The sequence below is a fragment of the Protopterus annectens genome, chromosome 2.part1 (genome assembly GCF_019279795.1).
Source record: "Protopterus annectens isolate FY-2018-M chromosome 2.part1, PAN1.0, whole genome shotgun sequence".
Lineage (NCBI taxonomy): Eukaryota > Metazoa > Chordata > Ceratodontiformes > Protopteridae > Protopterus > Protopterus annectens.
In genome coordinates this window covers 1584771504-1584797200 of record NC_056729.1, presented here as the reverse complement: position 1 = coordinate 1584797200, position 25697 = coordinate 1584771504, and the positions used below count along the sequence as shown (strand labels likewise).

The 25697-nt window shown below is 41.2% G+C and overlaps 1 protein-coding gene across 5 annotated transcripts in view; it reads left to right on the top strand.

Annotated features, from left to right (window-relative positions):
• PLEKHG5 (pleckstrin homology and RhoGEF domain containing G5) overlaps positions 1 to 25697 on the top strand; it is a 1795538-nt gene that overhangs the window by 1341907 nt on the left and 427934 nt on the right. For all 5 annotated transcript variants that reach the window (XM_044063030.1, XM_044063029.1, XM_044063028.1 and 2 more), the window contains one exon: positions 22589 to 22649. In XM_044063030.1, coding sequence (XP_043918965.1) covers positions 22589 to 22649 — 61 coding nt within the window. The remainder of the gene's footprint in view (positions 1 to 22588; positions 22650 to 25697) is intronic.

Below are 25697 nucleotides of genomic sequence, written 5' to 3'. Positions count from 1 at the left end.
TTATATTTTCAGACTAGTATACCCAGACAAAAACATATCCTTTGCTCACCACATCCTCATTGGCTGCCAGATATCTTGTGAAAAACTTTCAAATAAGAATGTTTCATCTTCAAATTCCTACATGGTCAGTTCCAACTTACCTGCAGGATCTCTAGTATTCTCATATCAGTTTTTACGGAGTGTGTGGTAGGTGTGAATGTGGAATGCAATTGTAAAGAACATCGGGCATCATTACCCATCACCATCTGTATAAATGCATGGGATATTATTGACTGAAACACTCACAATATCTATTTAAAAAGTTGATACTTTTGAAGTATTAGTCTGACTGTTAAATACACCAACTACTGCACACTCCCTCTCTCTCTTTACCCTTCACTGTTAGCAACTGTCTCTCATGTCCTCTCTTTCTACTACTTTATTACTTTCACCCTTGCACCTTCAATTTCTTAACAGTGCCCTCCTTTATCTTCCCCACTTTTTCCTCTTATATACTATAACTCCTGTAACATGGCTGCTAATAAGCCTCTTAATGTACTTTCTAACCTCAAACCTCAGTTATAATCATGATTGCTAAGCATTTTATATCTGACCCAACTATTATGTTCAGCTGTAGCATACCACATTGTAATTGAGTTTTTATCAAGTGCGTTTATATATTCTGAATGTGCTACTGTGTAAGATTTTTTTCTCTGTGCTTTGTATACACTAAATGTGTTTTGTGGTTCTTTGTATATTCCAAATTTGTTTTTGTGGAGCTTTTCTCCCCAGGCCTCCACTGAAAATGGGCTCTACTTGGCCCAGTGGACTTTCCCGGTAAACAGATGCAAATAAATAAATACATAGATTAAATAAATACTCTAGTATATGTATGCATTTTGCATGAGAATGACTATATTGGTATAGGTCACTTAAAAACATTAATAGCAATGTACCACCTCAATGCAAAATACATAATGTTTGTCTAGTGTGCACCATCCTATTTCAACAAAACTCACAGTTCTCCACTTGCTCCTTGGCTGGAGTGTCTACTGTAAGGAATCTGCTAGTCATCTCTTTCTCCCCACAGAATTTCCTTTGATTTGTCAAATCCATAATCTAGATGAATTTGCTATCCAGCAATTGACGGTAGATTTTGTGTGCACGTGAGCGTGCCTGCTCCATGGCTGGAGTATCTAATGTAAGGAGTGTGCTAGTCATCTCTTTGTCCCCACCAAGTTTTCTTCCATTTGTCAAATCCATAATGTAGATGAATTTGCAATCCAGTAATTGATGGTAGTGTGTGTATCTCGCAGCAGAGTGGCTTCTAGACTCATGGTTCGGCAGCAGTCAGCCGCCAGACAGGGCCACCGTCTGGCAGAATATCACTTCCATTTAACTTTTTTGTTTCACTACAAACTCTCACTACATGCCTAAAGGAATTTCACAAACTTGATGACCAGTGACAGACAGTAGCAGAAATCTAACCCATCCTCCCAGGCTATCCCGCCCTCACTTTGAAACCATCAAACATATTATTCTCTGTGTGATTTTTTACCAGTTTCCACTGAAGTTCAGCCTTTTAAAGGTTGACCAAATGTTTGGTTCAACTCTAATTGTTAAAGAGCAGTCAGATGCCAACTTAGGGAAATATGTATATAATAAGCCACAACTGACCAGATCACCACTGATATGGACTGAGAGGAACAAACTGGGGGTATCAGTTATGGAACAAGGTCAGGTCAGTACAAAGGAACATGGCATGCATCAGTTGGGTTTTCTCAGCAAAGTCTGGATACTGCACACTTGTGTTATGTGAAACATCTGAAGACTTTCTGGTGGGTGAAGATGTAAATCACTAGTCTGATGTCTGCAGTTGTTGGACTTCATAGAATGTGCCATGCTAATAGAAAGGAGCTGTGACAGGCAAGGAAGGATCATGTGCTTTTGTTTCTCTAGGATGTGCTCTCAAATGGTTGATGTCCAAACAGTACAGTAAAGGAGGGGAAAGCAGGGTAAAGGAAAATCTAGCTGTGAACACAGCAGCATTCAGGTTGTGGTCATCTTTGTTCTTTCAGGCAAAACTAGTCACAAAGTTGCATGCCGAGCTTGGCAGGTTCTTTGAAGGACTCTGTAGTACATGATGGCATGATACTTGTAAACCATATTTTTCACAGCATTTTCATGTGACAAGTACACATGAAAACTTCATGGGCAGTTACAGAGGCCATACATACGTTGTGTTGTAATGGCAGATGTGATGTAAACAAGCAGCGATTCTCTGGAACACCTGATTGAGGACATGACAGAGAAGGAAAACAAGGGCAAAGCTATTTGCCCAACAAATATAATTTAATGCCAATTTATGATAGTCAAATAAGTATTACTTAGCTTGAGAATTATTTCAGTCTTGCCATTTAATGATTATCTGTTAAATGTGCTCTGCCTCAATAAACAAATTCATATTAATAAATAACTATTAAGATGGTGGTTTCCATCTTCTATTATGTTATATTTCAGTATTCTGATTGTATGTTTAATAGCAAAGACAAACCCTTTCAATATTTTGAAAATTATATGCCCTTGAAAGTTAATTAACTTGATCTATTTTTATTGAGAATTAAAAGTCTGCTCAACGTTACAATATTTGGCCAATATGATATACAGTGTCTTGGTTTTTCTCTCCTTTCATTTTTATTAATTTATGAACAGAATAATTTCACAGGCACATCTGTCTGATTTCCCACATGACTCTAGAGCATGGCTCTGGTTAAGGGAGTTGCCAGAGTTGCATAGTTTGCAAGTAGAGATAGAAGAACTCAAATTTAATACTGTAATGTAAAGCTTGATAAAGTTCAAAACCTTAACTTTCTCAGCTAAACTGCCTGGACAATTACTGGGAAATGCCTTGTCCTTTTCATGCAGACTAGATCAAACTGCAACAAACTACTGTAATTCACAGCTACAATGACACTTTTTACCATTCTAGAATGAATAAGCAAGCAGAATGCAAGACACGATACCCTCTGTGAATGGTAACCTACTCCGTTGTACTGAAAGAGACATGCCACACTTTTGTAGTGTAGCACAGGAGCAAAACTTGATAAAAGCTCAAACTGAGCATCATTGAAGCTAAAATGTACAGTATGTGGGACATGGTACAGAGGAAGGAATAAATGACACAAAGTAGCCAACAAGGATAATGAAGGAACAGAGAAGAAGCATGTGATGGAGTGCCCTGCATGCAATACCAATGGTCCTCAGTGCAGGTTCTACACAGTAACAAAGAAGAAGTAATGTGTAAATGTGATGGGACAGGAAACTCAAGCATGCTATCTGAAATATGCCAGTATTTTGGTACAAGCATTTGCACAGCCAGTAAGTACAACATAACCTGTTTAAGCAGCTTTACAGGTGAAGTGCCCAGGAAGAAAGTGGCTAGGGACACCATAACCTTAGCCATGTGTAGAATCCATAGATGTACTGTGACCAGGGCATATATGAGCACAGCTCTAAAGTATACATGTGACTAGATCAGATCCAGTGCCTGTGATAGACAAAGTACACAATGGGTCTGTACCTCCTCACATAAGAGCAAGAAGCAGTCCTATATTAAATTAAGGGCCCTCAGAGATGCACAGGGAAATACTATTACAGAACAGTGTGGCGCACAATTAGAAGTTCAGACCTATATATATTAGCAGGTACTGATCTAAAAAAGAATAAAACTGTTATGTCCCCGCTCTGGGCCACTAATCAAGGATCCTTAATCCTCACCACTGACACTGGAGAGGAACATTCACTTGGAACAAAAATGGACACACCAAGTATTTCCAGATGCAGCTCTCTGCATCAAGCACAATTTCTCTTAAGAGTGCACAGGGAACACACTAAGTCCAGAGGCTGGATTTCTCTGTCTCGGTCCAGGGCCCCATTGAGACTCCCCACAGAGTTGCAAAGTTGAGTCCTCAGCCGAGTGCCCAAGTCCAGTCATCCAGCACCCTCTCTGTGAAACCAGTGCTTTGTGTCCCTGCTCCAAACAGCTGACACACTTACACACACACACACCTGGGAAAGGCTGGCACAGATTTACTAGCTATGCTCCCTTCTGCCCAAACTATAAAGTAGTTACGCAGCCACCAGACTCTCCAAAGCCAGCTACTCTAAGGCTGTTACAAAGGTACCCAGTTACACTGAGTGAAATTAATATTAATATAAATGATGGTGTTTGACCTATGCAGTAAGCCTTTCAGGAGTGGCCACAGATTAACCAAATAGATACAAGTACTCTCAAAGGTTAAAATATTCTGTAAAGGACCAGCCACAATGAAAGGTTTAAATATATTTATTAATTTATAAAAGGACATTTTTGTCTCTGGCTGCAGTCAGAAGTGTATGATACAATCTTTATGACCTAAATTAAGCAATTTTAATTTCACACTATTTTTCAAAGTTAGCTGGGCTGAGATTAACCTCTTATCTTCCAGTATTCCCTGTTAAAAATATTAATTTCAACAGTTATAATAATACCGTCTGACATGCATGCGATCTCTTTTCTGTCCAGCAGGACCCACTGTTGATGCATTTTTAACACAAGCAGCTTTACAAATACATTTTTAATACAAGCATCTGTACAAATCAGTTTGATATACAAATGACATATAATTCTTTACAAAACTCCAGCTAGCTATAGATTATAGGTTCATAGATTAGTACTAGGCTGACTGCCCTTGCGAGCCATTTTAAGCCTAGCCAATTATCCCTTGTGAGACTCAAACCGTGTACTTTGTGTTTGTAAGGCAAACACCTTAACCATTAGGCCACCCTCCCAACCCCATGCTGTCATATGTTACACATCCACTGCCCTACTTCTCCTGGCATACCTGGCATTACCTCACATTGTCACAAAAACTTACAGCGTCAAACACACTGGAATGGCATTAAGATACAGTTTTCAACATTTGTAACAAAAATGTAGATTGACTAGAAATGGGTGATATGAATAAGTAAGGCACTGCATCAAGAATTGCCTTAAGTGATATGAATATATACCTCATGGACATGACAAGACATGTAACACACAATGGAGTGGTTTGTTACATTTCTAACATATTTTGTTGAGAAAAATAGTAATAAAACCTTGCAATTAATATACAGGGAATTAATGCACAAAAGGTTGATAACTTTGAACTATTTTTCTTTTCTTTTAGCAAATTAATGTATGTAACAATAAAATAATGGAAATCGGTACAGAATTAACTGAGTAGTACAGTACTGCACATGTACAGGACAGGGAAAAGGAAAATGTTAAGTTACTTTTATAAAGCACCAAAACAGACGCTTCCCCTGATGTGTGCTTCACTATGTTTGTCATTATTTTACTTTTTTTTTGTCTTCTTCCTTTTTTAGACTAGGAAATTTCTTCTGGGAGCTCAGCGGAGAAAAGTTCCAAGTTACAAAATTAAGTGTAGTAATAATTATTATATTAACAGTAATAAAACATTTACCCCAGGACTGCCCCTGGGGCTAATGGACAGATACAGCTCCTAAATGCTTCATCCCATCCATGGGGGGGGGTCCTCTCAAATTATCTATGGTATGATCTCAGCTATTCTCACCAAGGGTGATATATAATTACTGACCATGGGACTGGGTAAGGCCAGTCTAATATCCAACAAGAGAGGTTAATTCAAGCACTGAAAGGGAAACTGGATAGACTTAAAATGGCCTACAAGGGCAATTATCCTCATACTTGCCTATAAACCTATAAGAATAGTATTGAAATTGCAGACAAAACAAAGCATAGCTCATACAGATTTTTCAAAAGGTAGAATTAAAAATAATTACAGAGAAAACAGAGCATTTTATAAGGTGACTAAAATGTTCAACAAGGAATGCAGTGTAGTATAAAATACCAACAGAATAGCAAAATTCAGTAGGTACATTACATACATTTTGGAATATAAATATGTTCATTCAGTGTATTGTATACCCAAGTTCTGAAGGTGATAATCTTTAGTATGAGTTAGATTTAGGTATAAGCTATTCATATGTTGGCAGATTGAGTGGGGGCTGTCAAGATTCTAATGGGATAGGAAGTGATTGGAAGGAAATATGCCAACATGTTACAGCAGAGTTATGCATCCTAGTGTTTATCTACAACAGAGACTGGATGTTCTAGTAAACTCAGATGAAGATAAGCCAACTAACCTTTAAGGGATATTCAAAGACATTTGCAAAAGTATGTGGGATGGTCTTGTGCCAGTATCAACAGCTTGAAATTGTAGTGAGATTCACAGAACCGTGTAGTACTGTGGGGCAACTGGTCAAAAGGAATGGGAAAAGGGATAAGCTAATTATGGGATGGCATACAAATGAGTATAGGGAAAACAGGACACAATTCATAGTCATCAAGCATGAAATGGTGCGGGGACTTGCATCTGAGTATAAAAGCAAAGAGCACCCCAAAAAAGTTTGGGGTTGCTAACAAAAAATGCTGGTAGCTGTAGCTATATATGCAATGCAACATTTGCTTCTCAGAACTGGTGGTCCCTTGTGTGTATGTTGTTGCTACACTCTCAAAAGAAACACTTACAAATCATGGCCTCAAGCTATCTGACCAATGTACAGGTCTGGGAATGACTGTATGTAGATAGACATTTTATGGGCACAGTAGACATGTATAGCCCACATATGGGTTTTAGAAGAATGCATGGACTTCTATATCTGTGGGTACCAAGGCACAAGTAGTACTTTCCATACTGACTACAGGGACATTTCAGAAACAAACCCGATGCACACTGGGTTTCTAATAGATGGCAGCTTATAGAATACTCAGGATATTTCTCAGTGTACTGCTTCCATATATGGGTGAGTGCATATATATCCCCAGTACACCAGGGTGAGGAGCAGCCTTCATACATAGCTTCTGTGATATCTCCCATCTCTCTGAAGTGTTTAGAGCTACACATTTAATCCTATGTGGCAATAAGGGCCACACTGAGTGACCACAAACCGAATTACATCAGTAGATAAGATTGTCATTCCATCAAGTGCCAGATAATGTGTGATGCATAGAAATTAATGTCCAGTGCATCCACGCAGCACTTTTTCAATTCCTATGATTTACATAGATGGGCATACACATTATCTGTATTGTTGCTTCCTGCATGGAGACTTCCCCCCAGGGGTCTGTAGTACATATGCACAGATACCCCACTGCACCTATATATCCACAGCCTTGTAAATAGCAGGTACAGAACACTAACTCCCTTATTCTCTTCCCTGTCCATATGGGTGATGTAGTTTAACCCCCTGGAGCCTACTGTGGATTGTACAACCACAAAGCATAGCCAAAGAACAGTATGTTATCACATTTACAAACCAGAAATATGGCTCCAAACATGTTTTAGCTTATTGAAGCTGTGGTTGCACTGCCTGCATGTGTCGAGGGGACATTGAAATGTGCTCCAGCTACAGATTGCCAGGTAATTGTGGCATGCTTTATATGACTGAACATTAGCAGACTGGCCAGACAGCACACCTAGGATCCTTCAGCAGTAGCAGCAACACCACACTCTCCTGATGACATCTTGCACCATATAAGACACTATAAGCAAAGTGAAAATGCCTACTTCACCTTTGCGGGCTTTATGTAGACAGTGACTGTATGTTACCACATGATGGCTATACTGGGCAGTGCATGGTCAAGTCACACTGTGAATCAGGTTTTTCCACTTGTATCATACAAATAGCGGGATATCTTGGGTTATAGCCATCATTATTTTCCTGAATGCCTATGAACTTAAGGATACATGGAATTCTATACCACTAGGGGTGGGAAACCACAGAGGAAGATAAGAAACACAAGGAGGGTTGGTATCTGTGTATAATATGAGCTCCTTAGTGTTATGGGTGGCACAAAAGGACAGTGCAGTGGGGTGAATGGGATGGATGGATAGTTAAGTAGGTTCCTTGGAGTCATTAAGCATGGGCCTGATGCTCTGAAGATCATGCAGGCCTTGATGTTCCTCTGGATACAGATGTGGCACAACTGGAAGAACACGATTTGTATAGTGCCCACATAAGGAGTGGTTTCTGGCCCAGAAATTGTAGTTATTGGCCATTTAGGCAATTTTTCCATCTCTCTCAACTTTCTGATTTATAAGCCCGCATTTGCACTTGTTTCTTTCCTGTAACTAGTCTAGTTCAGATACGGATTCTTAGTTTTAGCACTTGAATTTGCTTATTCATGCTCAGCACTTGTTCAGAATTTGTTGTAAGCACTAAATAAGCTACAAATTACTACAGCATCAGCCTTCCTCATTACCTAGAGGAAAACAGTTTTTGTACTTACTTTCCTCAATTGCTTAGAGAAAAACAGCTCTTGTACTTACTTTCCTCGCTTGTCTAGAGGAAAATAGTTTTTTTACTCAGGCATGTCCAAGGGTCAGCTCCCAATGTTCTCTCCTGTCTATCTGTTGAATCTGGGGCATCTTGGGGCAATGTAGCAATTGCCTCATGTACACAGACAACCCTCTCGTCCTACAACCCAACAGTACAACCTGTGAGAGATGCACTTGTCTAACCAAACTGGAGGTAAAGTTCTCTCCAACCAAGACTGAACTTGACAGTCAAGAGGAGAAGGTAAACACTTGCACCACACCACACCACATCACACTCATCACATAGCCCCACTAAACCTACACCACCAAAATCCACACATAGAAACACAAAAACATTTGTGGAGGCTCCCAATAATAATCTGCTCAAGCAACAGAGACCTCCAAAGCAGAAATGCAAGCAACCTCCGTCCCCCCAACACAACCCAAATGACACACAGCCCAGAGACTCAGTGTGCCACTCAACCACAGCTCATAAGGCTAAACAACATACCCAATGCACTAGTCATAGGTGACTCTATAGTCAGGCACACTGATGTTCCACTCAACAAGCTAAACAAGGAGAAGGTTACTGTCAGCTGCTAGGATCCGCCACATAACCCACTCACTCGGGTCACTCCACAACAAGTACAGATATGACTCTGTCATTGTCCATGTTGGTGTGGAATGACCCGAGTGCATGGGTTATGTGGCGGATCCATGCCCTCTGGTCACTCTACAACAAGTGCAAGTATGACTCTGTCATTGTCCATGTTAGTGTGAATGACCTGACATATACCTCCCTGGACTACATGAAAAGAGACATGGAAGAGCTCTCCGATCTTGTAGCCCAGGCAGGTATGAGCCTAGCCCTAAGTAGCATCCTGCCATCACCCAGAATGATACTGCAGTACAAGGACAAAATGATTGACTTCAACAATTGGCTAAGCTTCTGGTGTCATTCTAAGGGCATCCAGTATCTGTCTGCCTGGGATGACATGGTCGACAGACCACGATGCTTTGCCAGAGATGGCCTGCACCTGTCATCCCTGGGGTTCCGGATACTGGCTAAGGCTCTTTCCGCCCCTATAGTGCCTTTTTTAGGCAAGGTTCAAATGACAAATTCACCACCGTAACAGGAACAGGCAAGCAAAAACTGAGGATAATTCTACTCAAAGCTAGAAGTCTAAATCTCAAAATGTACTCCCTCGAGGCACTCTTTAAAATGGAGAACATCAATATCTGTGCAGTGACTGAGACCTGGTTCAAGGCTCCAGAGAGCACCCCTGCATTACCAGGCTACAACTCATACCACACTTTTCAGCCATCTAACCTGGACCGGAACACCAAGGGCGGAGGTGTGTCCATATTCATTAAGGATATCCACAATTCTAGGCTAGTTGCTCAGCATAATGCATCCGAGGTTATCCAAGTGCAACTAACTCTGGGAAAAACTGCAATCCAAATTGTAGCTTGCTACAGATCCTCCACCATGCCTCAGGATTCCCACTCCTCTTTTCTTGATGTACTGGAAAACATTAGGGTTCAACCAAACACCCTAATAATGGGCAATTTCAACTACCCCACCATTAACTGGGAAAACTACTCATGTACCAACTCCTTCACTTAACGCTTTCTGGAATTCATAAATTCCAATGCCCTGGATCAACTTATAACACCCCCACCAGGAGCAACAGTATCCTAGACCTAGTCATTGCCAACATGATTGACCGGTGTTCCACACCTGAAGTCAACTCCTCGTTGGTCAGATTCGACCATAAGCTAATCACCTTAGATATCCACATCCCACCCCCACCCCACCCCCCATTAAGGAAATCACGGTAATATATTTCTCAAAAGCCAACTTCATGCTTCTTAAAACAGAAGTGGCGAACTTCATGACACCCATGCAGATGGACAATACAGTTACGACTGCTGAATCCTACACAAATGCACTCTATAAGCACTTACACGAGTGCATGGATCATGCTATCCTCCAAAAAAAAGGAAGCTAATCTGGTGGTCACCTGCCATAAACAAACTTTACAACAGAAGGAAGAAACTGTTGCAAAAGAGAGTAAAATCCCATGAGTGGAGGAGCTCCCTGGTCAGCCTCAGTAAGAAGCTGAGATCCCTTATAAGATCCACCAAAGCTAGCTACAAGAATAAAATCACCACTGATTCTAGGGACAACCACAAAGCATTCTATAGCTATATCAAGATTCTCAATGGCAACACCCAAATCTGCTCTGAGTTACAGCACAATGGCATGAAAATTACAGAGCCAACTGATATTGCCAACATCCTGGCAGATAGGTTCAGTACTAACTTTACCCCCTCTCATCCTCTAAAGGGCCTATATATCTATACAGGAAGAATGCAGAGTCCCTATAATCACAACTATGCAGGTAAAAGCTGCACTGTGTAAAGCCAAAAACACAGCATCCACGGGGACCGGACAACATCCCAGGCTGTGTTTTACATGAACTTCAGAACAAACTCACTCCCCACCTAAGCAACCATGTTCAATCATAGCCTCATGTCAGGCTTTGTGCCCACTGAATGGTGAAAAGTGACAGTTATCCCACTTCACAATTGGGGGGGGCACCACTCATCCTGGGAACTATCGCCTATTAGCCTGATGAGCCTGGTCTGTAAGGCCATGGAAGCGTATCATCATGGAACTCCTAAACAAAGACTTTGGTAATCCCCAAACTCTGGACCCCACCCAGTTCAGGTTTGTGAAAGGCAGATCATGCCTCCTGAACCTGATCGACTTCTTTGAGGCAGTCACCAAAGCCATAGATGAGGGTAAGGTGATTCACACAGCCTATCTTGATCTCACCAAGGCTTTCGACATCATCCCTCATTCTGGAAATATAGCTAAAATAGATATAAATCCCTACGTCATACGATGGGTTGCCAACTGGCTCACTGACAGAACCCACACTGTAAAAGTTGCATACTCCAAATCTGACTTCAAACCAGTGATGAGTACCACAGGGTTCAGTCCTGGGTCCTCTCCTGTTTGGTATCTACTTCTCTGAAGTACAGGCTAACACAGAAGGCCTTTGGCTAATGAATTTCACAGATGACTGCAAACTAGGAGCCATAGTAGAGTCCCCAAATGATGTGGACATCCTGCAGAAGGGCCTCGCTGAGACAGATGCCTGGTGTCAGAGCCATGGCCTCAAGCTCAGTGCCAAAAAGTGCATTGTCATCCCCTTTGGTGAAAATTGTGTACCCATGAACTACCACATAGGTGGCAATCTACTTAACGCAGAATGTGTGATGAAACCTTGGGACCCAGGTGGACAGTAGTCTCTCCTTTGATAATAATCACATTACCACAGTAGTCAGGAAATCCTTCTACATGGCATACCTCATAACAAAATGGTTCTCATCCATGAAAAAATAGGTCATTGTTCCCCTCTACGTGACGCTCATTAGACCCATTATAGAGTACAACGCCCCTTTTGGAATGTACCTTACAAGACATCTGCAGCAGCTGGAAAGGTCACAGAAGTACCTCACAAAGAGGATTACTGGCCTCAAACAGATGCCCTACACTGACCGTCTCAAAAAAACTCCAGCTTTACTCTGTAGCATATCACCTACTCCAAGGTGATCTCTGCCTAACATATAAAGCTATGTCAAACCCACAGCTTTTGGACATGCTACACCTAAAGAAATTCCAATCCGTCTGAGCTACATGTTCTAGGGTCCTAAACCTTGTCACCATAATAAACAGGGCATGCTGGACGGATAGATTCCTGTCTCAGAGACTTCCCGTACTCTGGAACAAGCTACCCATCTATGTCAAGCAAAGTTCCTCATTAGCACTCTTCAAGAAAAATCTTGCTGAGTGGATGGGAAATAGGAAATACACTCCAGGGATCACTGCTGTGGCTCTGCTCGACAGGGGCACAGGAAAATAAGTTTCTTGGGTGGCGTAAGCCAGGGAACCTTGTTGGCTAGGCTTACGTAGGCCCTTGGGCGATAGCCTAGTTACCTACCTATGAGGTGGCCTTACATAGTAGTCATTATGGCTGACCCCCACTATTGCCATGGGGATGGGGATACCTCAACTGCTGCAGGTGTGGTCTGTGTACCTCGAGATGGTCATTCTAGTCATCTACCACAGATGTGGGTATGTCCATGGGCCATACTGGGGTACAAGAAACTGATGGCAGCACTACTTAAAATCCGGGGGATGTGGCCACTGTGTTAATGTCACCCTCTGGATTATCTTTAGTTGATGAAATTGCCAAAATGCTGAACGTTATATGGCTGAGACCATATAACCGACATTTCGGAAGTTTGAAATTTAAATTAAAAAAAAAAAAAAGGTGTTTTTTTTTGCAGGGAGGCAAGCCCCCCTGCACCCTACACTCCCTGCTAATTAAATATACCATTTCCAAGATCACACTACATTGAGGAAAATGGGAAATTTTCCATTCTGCAATGTATGGCGATCTCCGTACACACTGTTCGAACTTCTGAAATGCCTGTTGTATGGTCTCAGCCATATAACATTCGGCATTTTTGCAGTTTGATCAACTGAAGGCATCCCACCATCTATGCAGCTGACAAGGCCAATCATAGCATCATGTCTGGCTTCAGTCGTCCTCTCAAAGTCTCTCATAACACAAACCATCTCCATTTCCATGTGTTGAAGTGATGTTTGCCCAGATTACAGCCCTGCAATCTATTATTTGAGTCTGAAAGTTGCTGACATGTCAGGGACAGGCTGGGATGGTGGACAATACAGTTTCACCACCACTGAACCTACAGTTGGTATCTGAGTGTCAGAAGCAGTGCACTCATCCATTCCCTACAGGGCATTCTGTAGCAACGGCAATGTCATTGGTGATAGTACAGCCCCTCCCCCTCCCAACCAGGTATTGCAGATTGTTTGTGGGGGAGGTTACATTCTAATCCTGACCAGTGTGACTGCATACACACTCAGGATAGAGACGGACAGTGTCAGTGTGTACTGGGACTGTGACTCAGGTGCATGTTAGTTTCATTGTGAGAACCTGATTTAGGGTGGCCTCTGTTAGTTGTTGCCAGGCTCTACAGGTACCGCAGTACTGGTGGTGTTCTTAAGGATGCCAACACATAAGAAAACGTGATTATGGAAAGCCTAAGCCCTCCTACCCCTATGACCCATGGTGTTCAAGCTACTGACAGATTTAGTTTTATAGCTGTATATGAATGCCTACCTGTGGCAGTGGTACACCATGTCTATTTGCTTGATGTTCCTATGAAGGACAAAGGAGGTGGTTCCTGCAGCAGAGTTGCATGGGTACACTCACAGTGGCAGTATGCCTTTTGTCTGGGTAAGTGCCTCACTGATCTCTGAGAGATACTAGGAATCTGGCCATCCCCTGAACCCATTTTGATACCTCCAGGCGTAATGCCTATCCCAGCAGCATTACCATGCAAGAATACCATAATGGATTGTCCGCCTGAGTGTGGTGCTTGACAGTGAACCTACCGCCATTGCTTCTGATTTTCTATCGTATTGCATGCCTTCTTTGAAGTCTTTTGTAAAATGTTGTTTACATATCTCTGTAGATGTGTGGTGAAGTTCCTACCACTCAAAGCATTGATGTCTTCTATCACTGTTTCCCACACACAGTCACATAGAGGCTGGTGGTTACCCACCCCCATCATTAACAAGATACTATTCTCTAAAGAGCCGATTATGTCCAACTTCTGCTGCCCATCCCATTTGGAGGACAGTTGTACACCTCAAGGGCCATGGCATCATAGGTTAGAAAGGCATGATTGGTACATAGAGGTATCTCTGTCTTAGTGAAAGAAAGCTGGCACATACTGAAAGCAATGAATGCAGCAGCCTTCAGGTCTGGAGACAGGGAAGCCCTCAGAACAGCCAGAACAAATCTGAACAAGGGAGTGAGGGAAGCAAAATGCGCCTATGGCAGAATGATCCAGAGCTACTTCTCTGACCAAAAAGACCCCAGGCACCTATGGCAGAGTATCCAGTCCGCAACTGACTACAGATCCCTATCTTCACAATGTGAGGACAACAAGGAATTCCTAAATAAGCTGAATGTCTACTTCAGCAGATTTGAGTAAGGGAACAGAACAACAGCAAAGAAAATGCCCATCGGTCATAAGGAGAAGATGCTCACCCTCAACCCAGCTAATGTCCACAGGGCACTGAGCAGAGTTAACCCAAGAAAAGCAGTTGGGCTTGACAACATCCTAGGGTGTGTCTCAGGGACTGCACAGTGCAACTAATAAATGTCCTCATGGATATCTTAAATAATGCTCTGAGTCAGCAAATAGTTCCAAAATAATTCAAGGATACAACAATTATTCCATTACCAAAGAAGTCTCCATCATCTTGCCTAAATGACTGCCGCCCTGTAGCCCTCACCTCCACAGTGATGACATGTTTTGAAAAGTTGGTCAAGGATGCCATAACATCTGGGCTGCCTGCTGATCTTGACCTCTGCAGATTGCTTACCAAGCAAATAGCACTACAACAGATGCCATCTCTCTTTCGCTCCATCTGTTGCTGGAACACCTTGAGAATAAAAACATCTATGCGAGGGTATTATTCATCGAATTCAGCTCTGCTTTTAACACTGTCATCCCTCTTCATCTGGTAATGGTGCTACTCCTGCTAGGCATTAGCACTCCACTTTGTAAATGGATTCTTGATTTTCTCGTAGACAGACCTCAAAGTGTGCACAGGAACTAACTCCTCAGATAGCATCATTCTTAACACTGGAGTTCCACAAGGATATATACTAAGTCCCTTGCTGTTCACCCTGTTAACACACGACTGTACAGCCAGGTACAATACAAATCACATTATCAAGTTGCTGTTGACAACGGTGGTGGGCCTCATTAGTAATGACGATGAAACAGCATATAGAGATGAGGTGGAACAACTGAGTACCTCGTGTGGACATACCAACTTAGCACTAAATGTGAACAAGATAAGAGATAATTTTGGACTACAGGAAAAATTGCAAGAAACATTCTCCGCTCATCATCAGTAGTCAATGAAGTTTCTGGGGGTGCACATCGATGAGGACTTTTCTTGGAACACAAGTGCAAATCCCATAGTCAAGAAAGCACACCAGAGACTTCACTTTTTAAGAAGGCTGAGGAGAGCGAATTTCCCATCAGCAGTTCTCACTAACTTTTGCAGAGGTACTATAGAAAGCACCTTGATGAACAACCTCGTAGTATGGTATGGAAGCTGCTCTACCTCTGAGCTCAAATCCCTCCAGAGAGTGGTGAAGACAGCCAAGAGGACCACCTTACCATGATTTGTAGTTATCCAGATCTCTCAAAAGGGACAGAGGAGTAATTAAAGACTGCATTCACCCTGTTTACAGACCATTTCTGCATCTATCATCTGGAAAGTGCTTCCAAAGCATACATTGCAGAACTACGAGATTCAGGAATGGCTTCTTTCCTAATGTCATCAGGTTGCTGAACTCTAGTAACCACTACACTCCATGATGTCCACCTGGGTCAGTAGAAACTGTATCAAATTGTGCATTAACCTGGTTACCAGTCTCGTCTAATACTTAACTTATAGGCCATCTAGGGCAGTAACAATGCAGGAAAATATCTCTCCTTTCAGTGCAATACATGTTGCGAATTCGTAAATTAATCATAGTGCAATACTCTAAGGTCCATAGTGCAATACTCAAATGTCTTTCTATGCAAGGATCAATGCAATGTCTTAACCAAGTACCTGTGCAGTACTAAAGTCTCATGCAAGTAAGTGTTCAGTTCGAAAAATGTCAAAATGTGTTTCTAATTATGTGCAATATTAGTCTGTCTACCTGCATGTCCATGATGTAATAGCTAGGTGTTATATGTGGAAACATCTGTGAAAATAGTCTATACGTTGTCTGCACATTGAGTCCGGAGACAGGGAATTTCGTTCAGTGTTTGCACTTGTATGATTTCTGAATGACGATAAAATTTACTTTGGGCATGGCTGGGTACACTGAGATGGGTGCAATTATACTGCCTAGGACTGTTTGGATGGGGGGGGTGGCTCTTCTGTGCCAGTGAGCTGCCATCCCTTGCTTCGCACTGCATTAATGTGCTGGACTATAAGAATCCTGCACAGTGTTTCGTAGGTCAGACATCTTGAGGAGTAGCACTTGAAGGCAACACGTCTCCTCTTATCAGCTCATTTGTAGCTCCTGTGGTGGGCCTATTCTCTTCTGCTGGTAAAAGGTGCCAGACTAGTAACTCATCTGCACCATGTGGCAGTCAGTCAGGCAGCAGTACAGATCCTCTGTCTGCTTCTTTGGTGCTGTCTCTACAGTGGAGAGCTGCACCATGTGTATGTGTGTTGGTAAGGGGCTTCATTTCTTAACAGCCCTGACCCCCACAAGGTAAAACAGTTATATTTTGAAACTTGGGATGTCATCTTAACTGTTGTCATCACTTGTATTGCACTAAGATGATGAGTGTAGGCTGCATTATGTTAAAATCTACCAGGCTGGAAAAATTTCAGAAAATAAACATAATTATAATGTTAACTATCCAGGAATGCTGAGTTTTGCTTAAGTGGACATGTGGTAAAGTAGTTTTAAAAACATTTCAACGTTCCATTGGGAAACTTTAGAATACTGAAAAAAAAAAAAGTCTACTTCAATGACATTACCTGCATGGTAACAATGAAATTGACACCTCAGCTGCTTAAATTTAGTTGTCTTGGGTAGAGAGAGATTTTATTAGGATGGGAGGGTGGCCTAATGGTTAAGGTGTTTGCCTCACAAACACAAGGTGCAGGGTTTGAGCCTCACAAGGGATAAATGGCTAGGCTTAAAATGGCTCGCAAGGGCAGTTAGCTTAGTACTAACCTATGATCCTATGAACATTGAAAAATTAGAAGTGTGTGTGTTTTCTTGTAGAAGCAGTCAGTGTGCAATTTTCTTGTCTTGTCCAGTCTTGCTAATTTAGTTCTTGATTATTTGCCATTAAATGAACAAGTTTAAAGATTGACAGAAAATCAAATCAATCTTCTCAGAAAACTGAATATACCAGGAATGTGTGCTAAACTATCAAAAACTATGTTAAGTTTGTATTTATTAAAAGAGCTATAAATACTTAATTTTAATGTAACATCTGTTAAACTATTAAGGTGCAAGGTAATTAAGAAAGCCTACTCACCGCCTGGGCCATGTGGTAAACAGCCTTTTTTAAATCTAGACCAATTTACAATTTTTAGGTGGAGAATATTCAGGCTGTATAGTTTCCAGTTAAATTGGTATATCTGCCATTTTCTCTTACATAGGCAACTGAGAGTAATTGTTTAAAACAATTACACAGTTTCCTGCTATTTGGATCCTTAGATAGCCTCACTTTGTTGAAGGGCTGTGTGTCTTATAGGGCTTTCCTATATAAAACCTTTATAGCTGCACAATTAAAGTAAGTTACTCATAGTCAGTAATTTGTGTCTTTTTTTCTTATTGTTTAAAAAGATTAGTAGTGTTAGTAAAGGTCTGGAATCACACCCAGATGTAGATAATCAGAGCAAAGTAAAAAAAAAAATGTCTGCTTTCACAGCTTACATCCACATGAGAAGAAGTTGTTTATGGAGGAGTCTCAAGGCAGGCAGTCTAGGTTTGTGAAGCCAGGGAGTACAGTCATTAAGGAAGCCTTTTCTCTTTAACTATGCTGCATCATAGTTCATAGGTTAATACTAAGCTAACTGCCCTTGTGAGCCATTTTAAGCCTAGCCAGTTATCCTTTGTGAGACTCAAACCCTACACCTTATGTTTGTAAGGCAAACACTTTAACCATTAGGCCACCCTCCCAACCCTCAGAAGTTACACAAGTGTGAATTTTGTTGCTTATGTATTCTGGGGTTTTGCAAAGCATTTTCATATAGAAGCGCACTGGTCCTGTACATGATGTTCATACTTGGTGAAGTATATCAACATTACAAAGCTAACTGTACTATAATAGTAAATGCGATCTGCTTCAATCCCATTTCTTTTGCATTGCATGCATTGTATGGCTCTAGCCAAATCATTTTATTTATTTTAAGACTTTTCCTGACACAGAGGTGTTAATAATGAATTCAGTGGAACTTTATGGTCAATAAGTCAGGCATTAAGCTAAGAAAACACACTTGAATATAGTAGAGAGTCCATGGGATTGGTGAGATCAGAAGTAAAGATGTGAAGAGCCTGTCTAGTAACAAGATTCTGGTTTGCCAAGGTACAGCCATGACTGTCACAAGCCATCTACCCTGTACTACATGACTGTCACAAGCCATCTGCCCTGTACTACACAGGCATGCATATGAAAAAGAATACTGAAGCTAAGTGGTTAAAATGTATGATTACTCTGAATTATAAATGGGAAACGTGATGCCAGAGTGTGATGATTGGGGAGAGAGGGGTGAAGGCTGCCAGCCTAGTCAAATAGAATTTGATATCTAATTCTATCAACTGTATAAATAAATGCAAAATACAGGCTTGCATTTTTAAATGTAAGAAAACACTGTGAAATCTGGAACTGCAAAATATGTGACAACATTGCACTCTACTGGCCCAGTGAAGCATGTTGTATCCTTTCATGTTAGAATTTGGCCCGAGGGCAGCTGGATGAAGATTTCATGCCCATTGTTTTAAGGCTAAAGTTTATGACTAGAATTTAGATGTGGAAGATGCTTTATTGCTTTAGTTTCTGTTAGTATATACATGTGAAATGTCTTCTATTGTTGTAAGTTTCTGTGCAGGTGTTAGATTGCTAAATAATGCAGTTTGTGGCTTGAGAACTCAGACCAGGTGTTAAGATGATGCAATACGAATACTGGGAAAACCTAAGTGTCAAAAATGGTGTAATTTTGGGAGGGCCTTAGAGACATGTTTGTTAGTAATGTTTAAATACTATTTCTCACAAGAGACCAAAGGCATTTTGATCTGGACATCTAACTTATCAGCACTCTGCTTATGCTCACATATAAATTTGTAGCACTGTGATATATTGTAGGAATAGTTAAAGCTAGTAAAGATTAATTAGGTATTTTTCTTTGAAACCAGACCTGTCCTACTGTATTATTTTACATTTCTGTGTGATGTGTGAACTCTTAGATATCTCTGTGGTGTAGTAGATTTGTCTTGTGTTTTAATTATTTATTATTAAATATTTTTAAAACCTTCTACCTGTGGCTGCTTTGTGTAGAGATAAGCTCTAGAGTACATTGCATATTTATATAGAGTTTATTGTAATAGGCCACTCTGATAAGCTTTAGACTGTATAGTCACATTACCATTGGATGTTAATATTGCACAGTAATAATTGGACACCCTTTTAAGGTCCTTTTAGTATCTGATATTATTAACTGGGTGGTGGCAGTAATTACTACAGTATAGTCTGGGTAAAGGGGCACAGTTGGAGAATCTGTGTCAGCCTTTCCCAGGAGAGTCTGTGAAGTTGTATAAAAACTTATCTCAAAGTGTGTGTGTGTTGTATCAGCTACTTGGGTAGGGACACAAAGTGCTGGTTGGACAGAGAGGGGTTCTAGCTTGCCCAGTTAGGCTGAAACCTGGACCCTATAGCTGTGCCAGTGGGGAGTCTTATTGGGGACCTGGTGAGCAAGGGAGCAGCCAGCCCCAGACTGACTGTGATTTCTGTGTGCACTTAAGGGAAATTGTACTTTACTGTGTGTATGACTTATCATTTCCTCTTCTAAGAGACGACCTCTCTGCTGTTAGTGGTGAGGATTGAGGCTTCTTGAATGCTGGGCCAGGGCATGGTCGTCACACAGAGTACAGGGATATCAGTGGTATCAATGTAAGATGCACAGTAGAAGCAGTACATTTTGTACTGGCAATGCAGAGGATTGAGGCTACGAACTGTTAATGAGCTGCTTCCTGTAGTGCAGAGTTCGAGTCCCTAAGCCTCCTTTAACCTGTGTGACTTTTGAGTAAGTGACTTAACTAGACAGTGTGCTGGTGCAATTGGGAAACTGGGCCAGGCTCCTCAGTGACCTCCTTGACTGCATGCCTGGTAACCATACATGAACCCATGAGATTTATGAATCCCTTACATTTGTATAAGGTATCATCACAGGTGATCTCAATGAGGCTTTTTCTACAAGTGTTATGCTTTTGCAAGTTGCACTGAGCTGTGAGCTCTAAATGCCCACTTATCACTTAACAGTTGTTTAGACTTGGAGCTGCAGAGGTGAGTATTTGACACCAATGTAGCACATAAACCTGAATGCATTAGTCCAAGCTGCCTTGACTTTTCACAGGTAATTTTGTCTTTTTGTACTTGTGAACTGAACTGTCGCAATTGGTATACTCAGATAATATCCCTGATTCTTGTGCAGAACAGAGTCCACTGAAAAAACAGTTGTCATTTTTAGCTGTTTGTTGAGCTCTTCCATTCAGCTTGAAAGTGGCATACTCTAGTATTTTGTTATAACAGAGAAAGGAAGTTGTTGTGTCTTTCGGCTTTTCCAGGTTAGGGCCGCCACAGTGGAACTCCGGTCCGCTAATGATTGGCAGTAGATTTTTTTGTGCCGACTTGCCGGGCCTGACGCACAACCTTCAATGAAGGAATGCCCATTCACGCATGTCGCCACACAGAAGACGCTCTAACTGAGAATCGAACGGGGCAACGTCTTACTGTGAGGCAACAACGCTACCGCAGCACCATAACAGGGAAAGGAAGTGCCTTTTATATTTTCCTTATTCCTTTTCTCTACAGTGTGATCTTCTGTGTTCTGTGATCTGGTTTGTGCTCCAGCTTAAAGCCACCTGGGTTTCCCTGATGTAACCCCCCCCCCCCACCTTGTAACTTCTGATTTAACCCTGCTGCCTCTCTCACATTAAAAGAATTGAATGGAGTAGAACCCTTATGCATGTACTGAAGCACAATAAAAAAAAATGTGGAAATTCAAAACTGGAGGTCTGTGACATGTAGGTGGAGTTAATTCTTCACTTAAGCTACTCATGTTGTATGTGCTAAAACAGTGACATTCAGTCAAAGCTAGCTTAATAAGGAAATGAGTGAAGTAAGCACTACAAGCTGGGGGTGGGGGGGAGTGGCACACTGTTGGGTCTGCTGTTATAGGGCAGCTTATCGCTAGGATATATTTTTGGGCAATTTAGCACAGAGGCCTTAAGGCTGTGAGTAGCTAACAAGTTTCTTCCTGCAGCTACGAAGAAGTCTTCAGTTTGAGTTAGTCAATCTCCACTTGAGAACTGTTCAAGTCTGAGCAAGTCACCTAACTAGCTAACCCTGGATCACCCCTGGAAAGAGGCATTTGGAACTTGTGAGCTTGCCCAGTTAAGCAAATGCAAAAAAAAAAACAGTGATATCTGTATGTAATGTGGAAAAAGTATTGTATGTTCCAACACTAGAAAGAAAGAAAGAGACAAATGTAGACATGTATCCCAGACGTTCACCAACCCTTTTACATCACGAGGCATTGATTCTCACTGTAGTCCAGAACCAAATATGAAACACACAGTCTAGTTCTCCAAAGTAATAGCACATATATTGTGATAAATTTCAGGAGTTTACTGGCTAGCCTGTTCACAGCAGTTAAGCTTTTTTTTTTGCTGAGGATGAAGGTCATTGTAGCAGGTTAGAGGTTACAGTGTGTGTAGGTGGGCCTTCCTAACTAAAGGTAATAGGGAAGTATTAATTATTTGTCAACTAGGAGACTTTAATGTACATCAATCCTTTACATTACTGGCTTGTTTGGTAGACATCAGAGCTGGAAGGCTTTTTATGCCATCAGGTTTTACTCTGAGTGATGCTTTCTCTGCCTTTTGACACCTTCCATTTTTTACCACTGAATTGCTAGCATCCCAAGCATAGAAGCTGATTTGCTTAGTGCTACAAACCTATATGGTTGTACATTTTGAAGTTTAACTCTTGTTAGCATGGCAGAGATATTTGCATATTATACAGACATGTCTGGATCATACCTTCATATTTTTCTACTTTCTGAATTTGTAACCATTACTTAACGGAATGACTGTCCTGTGGGATTGCTTCTGGTAGATGATTTCAAGACAAAGTATAAACTAGTTGCATCTTTCTTGGATTTATATTCTTGGCTTTACAGATTGTCAGTGGCATATGCTAGGTGTTTTCCAAAAGTCTGTTAACAGCTTCGTTCCTAATTTTGTATGCAAAGAAAAGCACAGAACAAAGTTATACTCAATTTGTTTGTTTTCACCCCCTAGTGACAAGAAGAACTCTGCATTAAAACTACCTAAAAAGAAGACTAGGAGGAGACATACAGACGTAAGATGGTTTCCTTTTTTGCACAATGTTGAGACAGTCCCTTTGTTGTTTTTCTGAAGAATTATTGCATAAGAAATCGGTGAAGTAACACTGCTAGTTTAAAATCAGGCTAGTTGTTTGGGAATTTTATTATTATGAAACCGTTTTATGCTGTCATCTTTCCATAACCAATGCTATTGTCTTCAAAAGTGTTCTACCCTGACATCAAAGATTGTAGTCCAACCCCTCCCCCCTTACACACACACACACACACACACACACACACACACACACACACACACACACACACACACACACACACACACACACACACACACACACACACACGCACACACACACACCTGGGCTACAGCTCAGATGTGACTGTCATATTACATGCATTTAAAAAAATGCCTAAAGGTCCTGATGGATTTAAGTAGATAGGAATGGACTGTTGGGAAAGTGGAACAGAGCATTAGCGTAAAAAGAACACTTGTTTTTGTCATGACTTGTGCGATGGCTGGACTAAACCCTTTGCCTGGAAAAAACGGAAAAATTAAAGTTCAGTTCTTTGAATACTTGCACAGTTTGTTGGCAACTTGGCAGGTGATCCATGCATAAAAGTTTTCAGTAGATGCCCAGTAGTGTGTCTGAAGATGCTAGAACTCCATAGGAGGCCAAAGCTCCCTGGAAGGGCTAATGAATGATGTGTGCATATTAAACATCCATTGTTATGCATGCATAAATGCCCTCCTCTCATAGGTCCAGTTTTCCTCTCCTTCAGCTATTGAATCTTCTCCGGGGTGGTAGACATCTGCCTGCAGTGGGACTAGCACACCGTGTGTAAGAGTACAGTAATCAGTTAATCAGTTTTACTTTTCAAACAATACCTCGTTTTCATGCCTGTATTAAGCTGAATGCAAATATCTTTATTGTTCTCTGACCCCCTGCTGGCGCTGTCACTTGAAGACTGAGGAAGATGAGAATGTTAAAAAGAAACTGATACCAGAGGAAAAAAAGTTTTCAAAAGCTGGCCCTAGTCCTTAAGTGAATGCTACTCCCATGGGAAGTCTGTAACCGGGGGGATACTTCAGAATGTAGATGGATTATAATTTTGACAACTAGACAGTATAGTTTATGCTGTGTTAGCAGCCGTATTGTGCCCTGCCTGAGGCGGTATGGTTGAACCATTTGATTGTAAACCTGGACATCTAGATCTAAGTTTGTGCATTATAGCTATCACCTGGTTACCATATGACAATAATTTAGTCACTTTGCTTACATGCATAACCAAGACGAAGTATGCAATATACATTTTTAGATACTTTCTGTGTTTTTTTTTTCTTGTAATGGGTTATTTCAGTCCATTATAGCAGGTCAAATATGTAATGTGCAAGTCTGATTTCAAAAATATATTTCCCATTGATATATTGGTTGGCATTGGAGGGAAATGAGCTGTGAATGAGGTGTAGAGTGTGACCCAAATTAAAATCCAAAAATGTATGTGAAGCTGAGCAGGTCATTTTAAAAGAACTTTGTTACTTGTGAAAATGGACAGTTGCCTTGTGAATTTTACCAGCTTTTAAGCATTGCAGTTATAAATAAGCTGGGTAGAACCACTGATCCAGATGCAGTTTAAAGACTTTGGAGCATAATGACTCCTGGAACTAGACAACTGTAAATGATAGATCACAAAGTCACTAGTGAGCCAATATCCAAAATGGCATCCAGAATTAGAATCTATTTTTGCAAGAAAATATTACTTTTGCCAAAGTGTGGTGATGGTAATGCCAAAGTATTTTATTGGGTGGGATATAGAGGATACAGGGCTGTGGAGGATGCAGCTTCCTGCAGACCCTCCCCCTCCGAGCTGGTTTCCAGTATGTAGTGACTAGGATTGTTGGGGGAGGTTATATGGTTATGTAACCTACAGCTGCAGCTTAGACACGATGTGTACAGGCACAAAGTTGCATATAATGCATTTTATGAAATTCTTTTATTTGTTAATCAAATAAGCCCACTAGGACCCAGCTGTTTGTTTCCAGGGTTGACCTGGAAGCACAGGTTATGTGACCTGCTCAGAGACATACAGCAGGCAAACAAAGAGTAAGGGATTCAAATTCAGGACTGCGGGATGAAACTTAACTGCTCATTACCTTAATCCTGCGAGCTGTACTGTCAAAGTTCACACCATAAACTGTGAAGAGAGGAAAATTATGAGCCCTGCAAAATTATTGAAGAGTGTAAAGGTGAATTATGGATGATGATTGGAATTTTATCAGCAATGCACAAATGCAGTAGCTAACACCTTGTATAGTTAATGGTCTTCAGCAGATGTGCAGTAAAACCAAATGTGACGGATCACCTAGGCAGAGACTCCAGATATGCATTGGAGAAATGTATATTTTTTACTTCATGGAACTTGTGCATGCTGTGTTGATTTTACTGACTCATTTGAATGAACAAATTATGATACATAGAGACCACCATGGGAAGGAAAAATGCAACTCATGGAGTGGGTGCGATGTTCCTTGATGTGGTTGTGAGTCGGACCGATGTTGTTTGATGTGTTTGTGAGTAGGACTGATGTTACTCGATTTGTTTGTGAGTGGGACTGATGTTACTCGATGTGTTTGTGAGTAGGACCAATGTTGCTCGATGTGTTTGGGTGTGGGACTAATGTTGCTCGATGTGTTTGTGTGTGGGACCGATGTTTCTCAATGTGGTTGTGTGTGAGACCAATATTTCTCAATGTGGTTGTGAGTGGACCGATGTTTCTCAATGTGGTTGTGAGTGGACCGATGTTTCTCAATGTGGTTGTGAGTGGACCGATGTTAACCTGTCTCTTATACCTTTATGCAGCACTCTGAGGGCACTGTACTGTTTCATGATTACTATTAAGCCAGGTGTTCCTCCACCTTGCTAAGCATTGCAATGATCTGCTTCACTCTGAAAACTGTATAAAGGGTAAGAGTCCAAAGTGTTGGTCTACACAGAGCAAACAGTAGGCATTTAATCACTATGAGGAGCAATATATGTGAGATGGAGCTGTTAAGAGCAATGATGAGC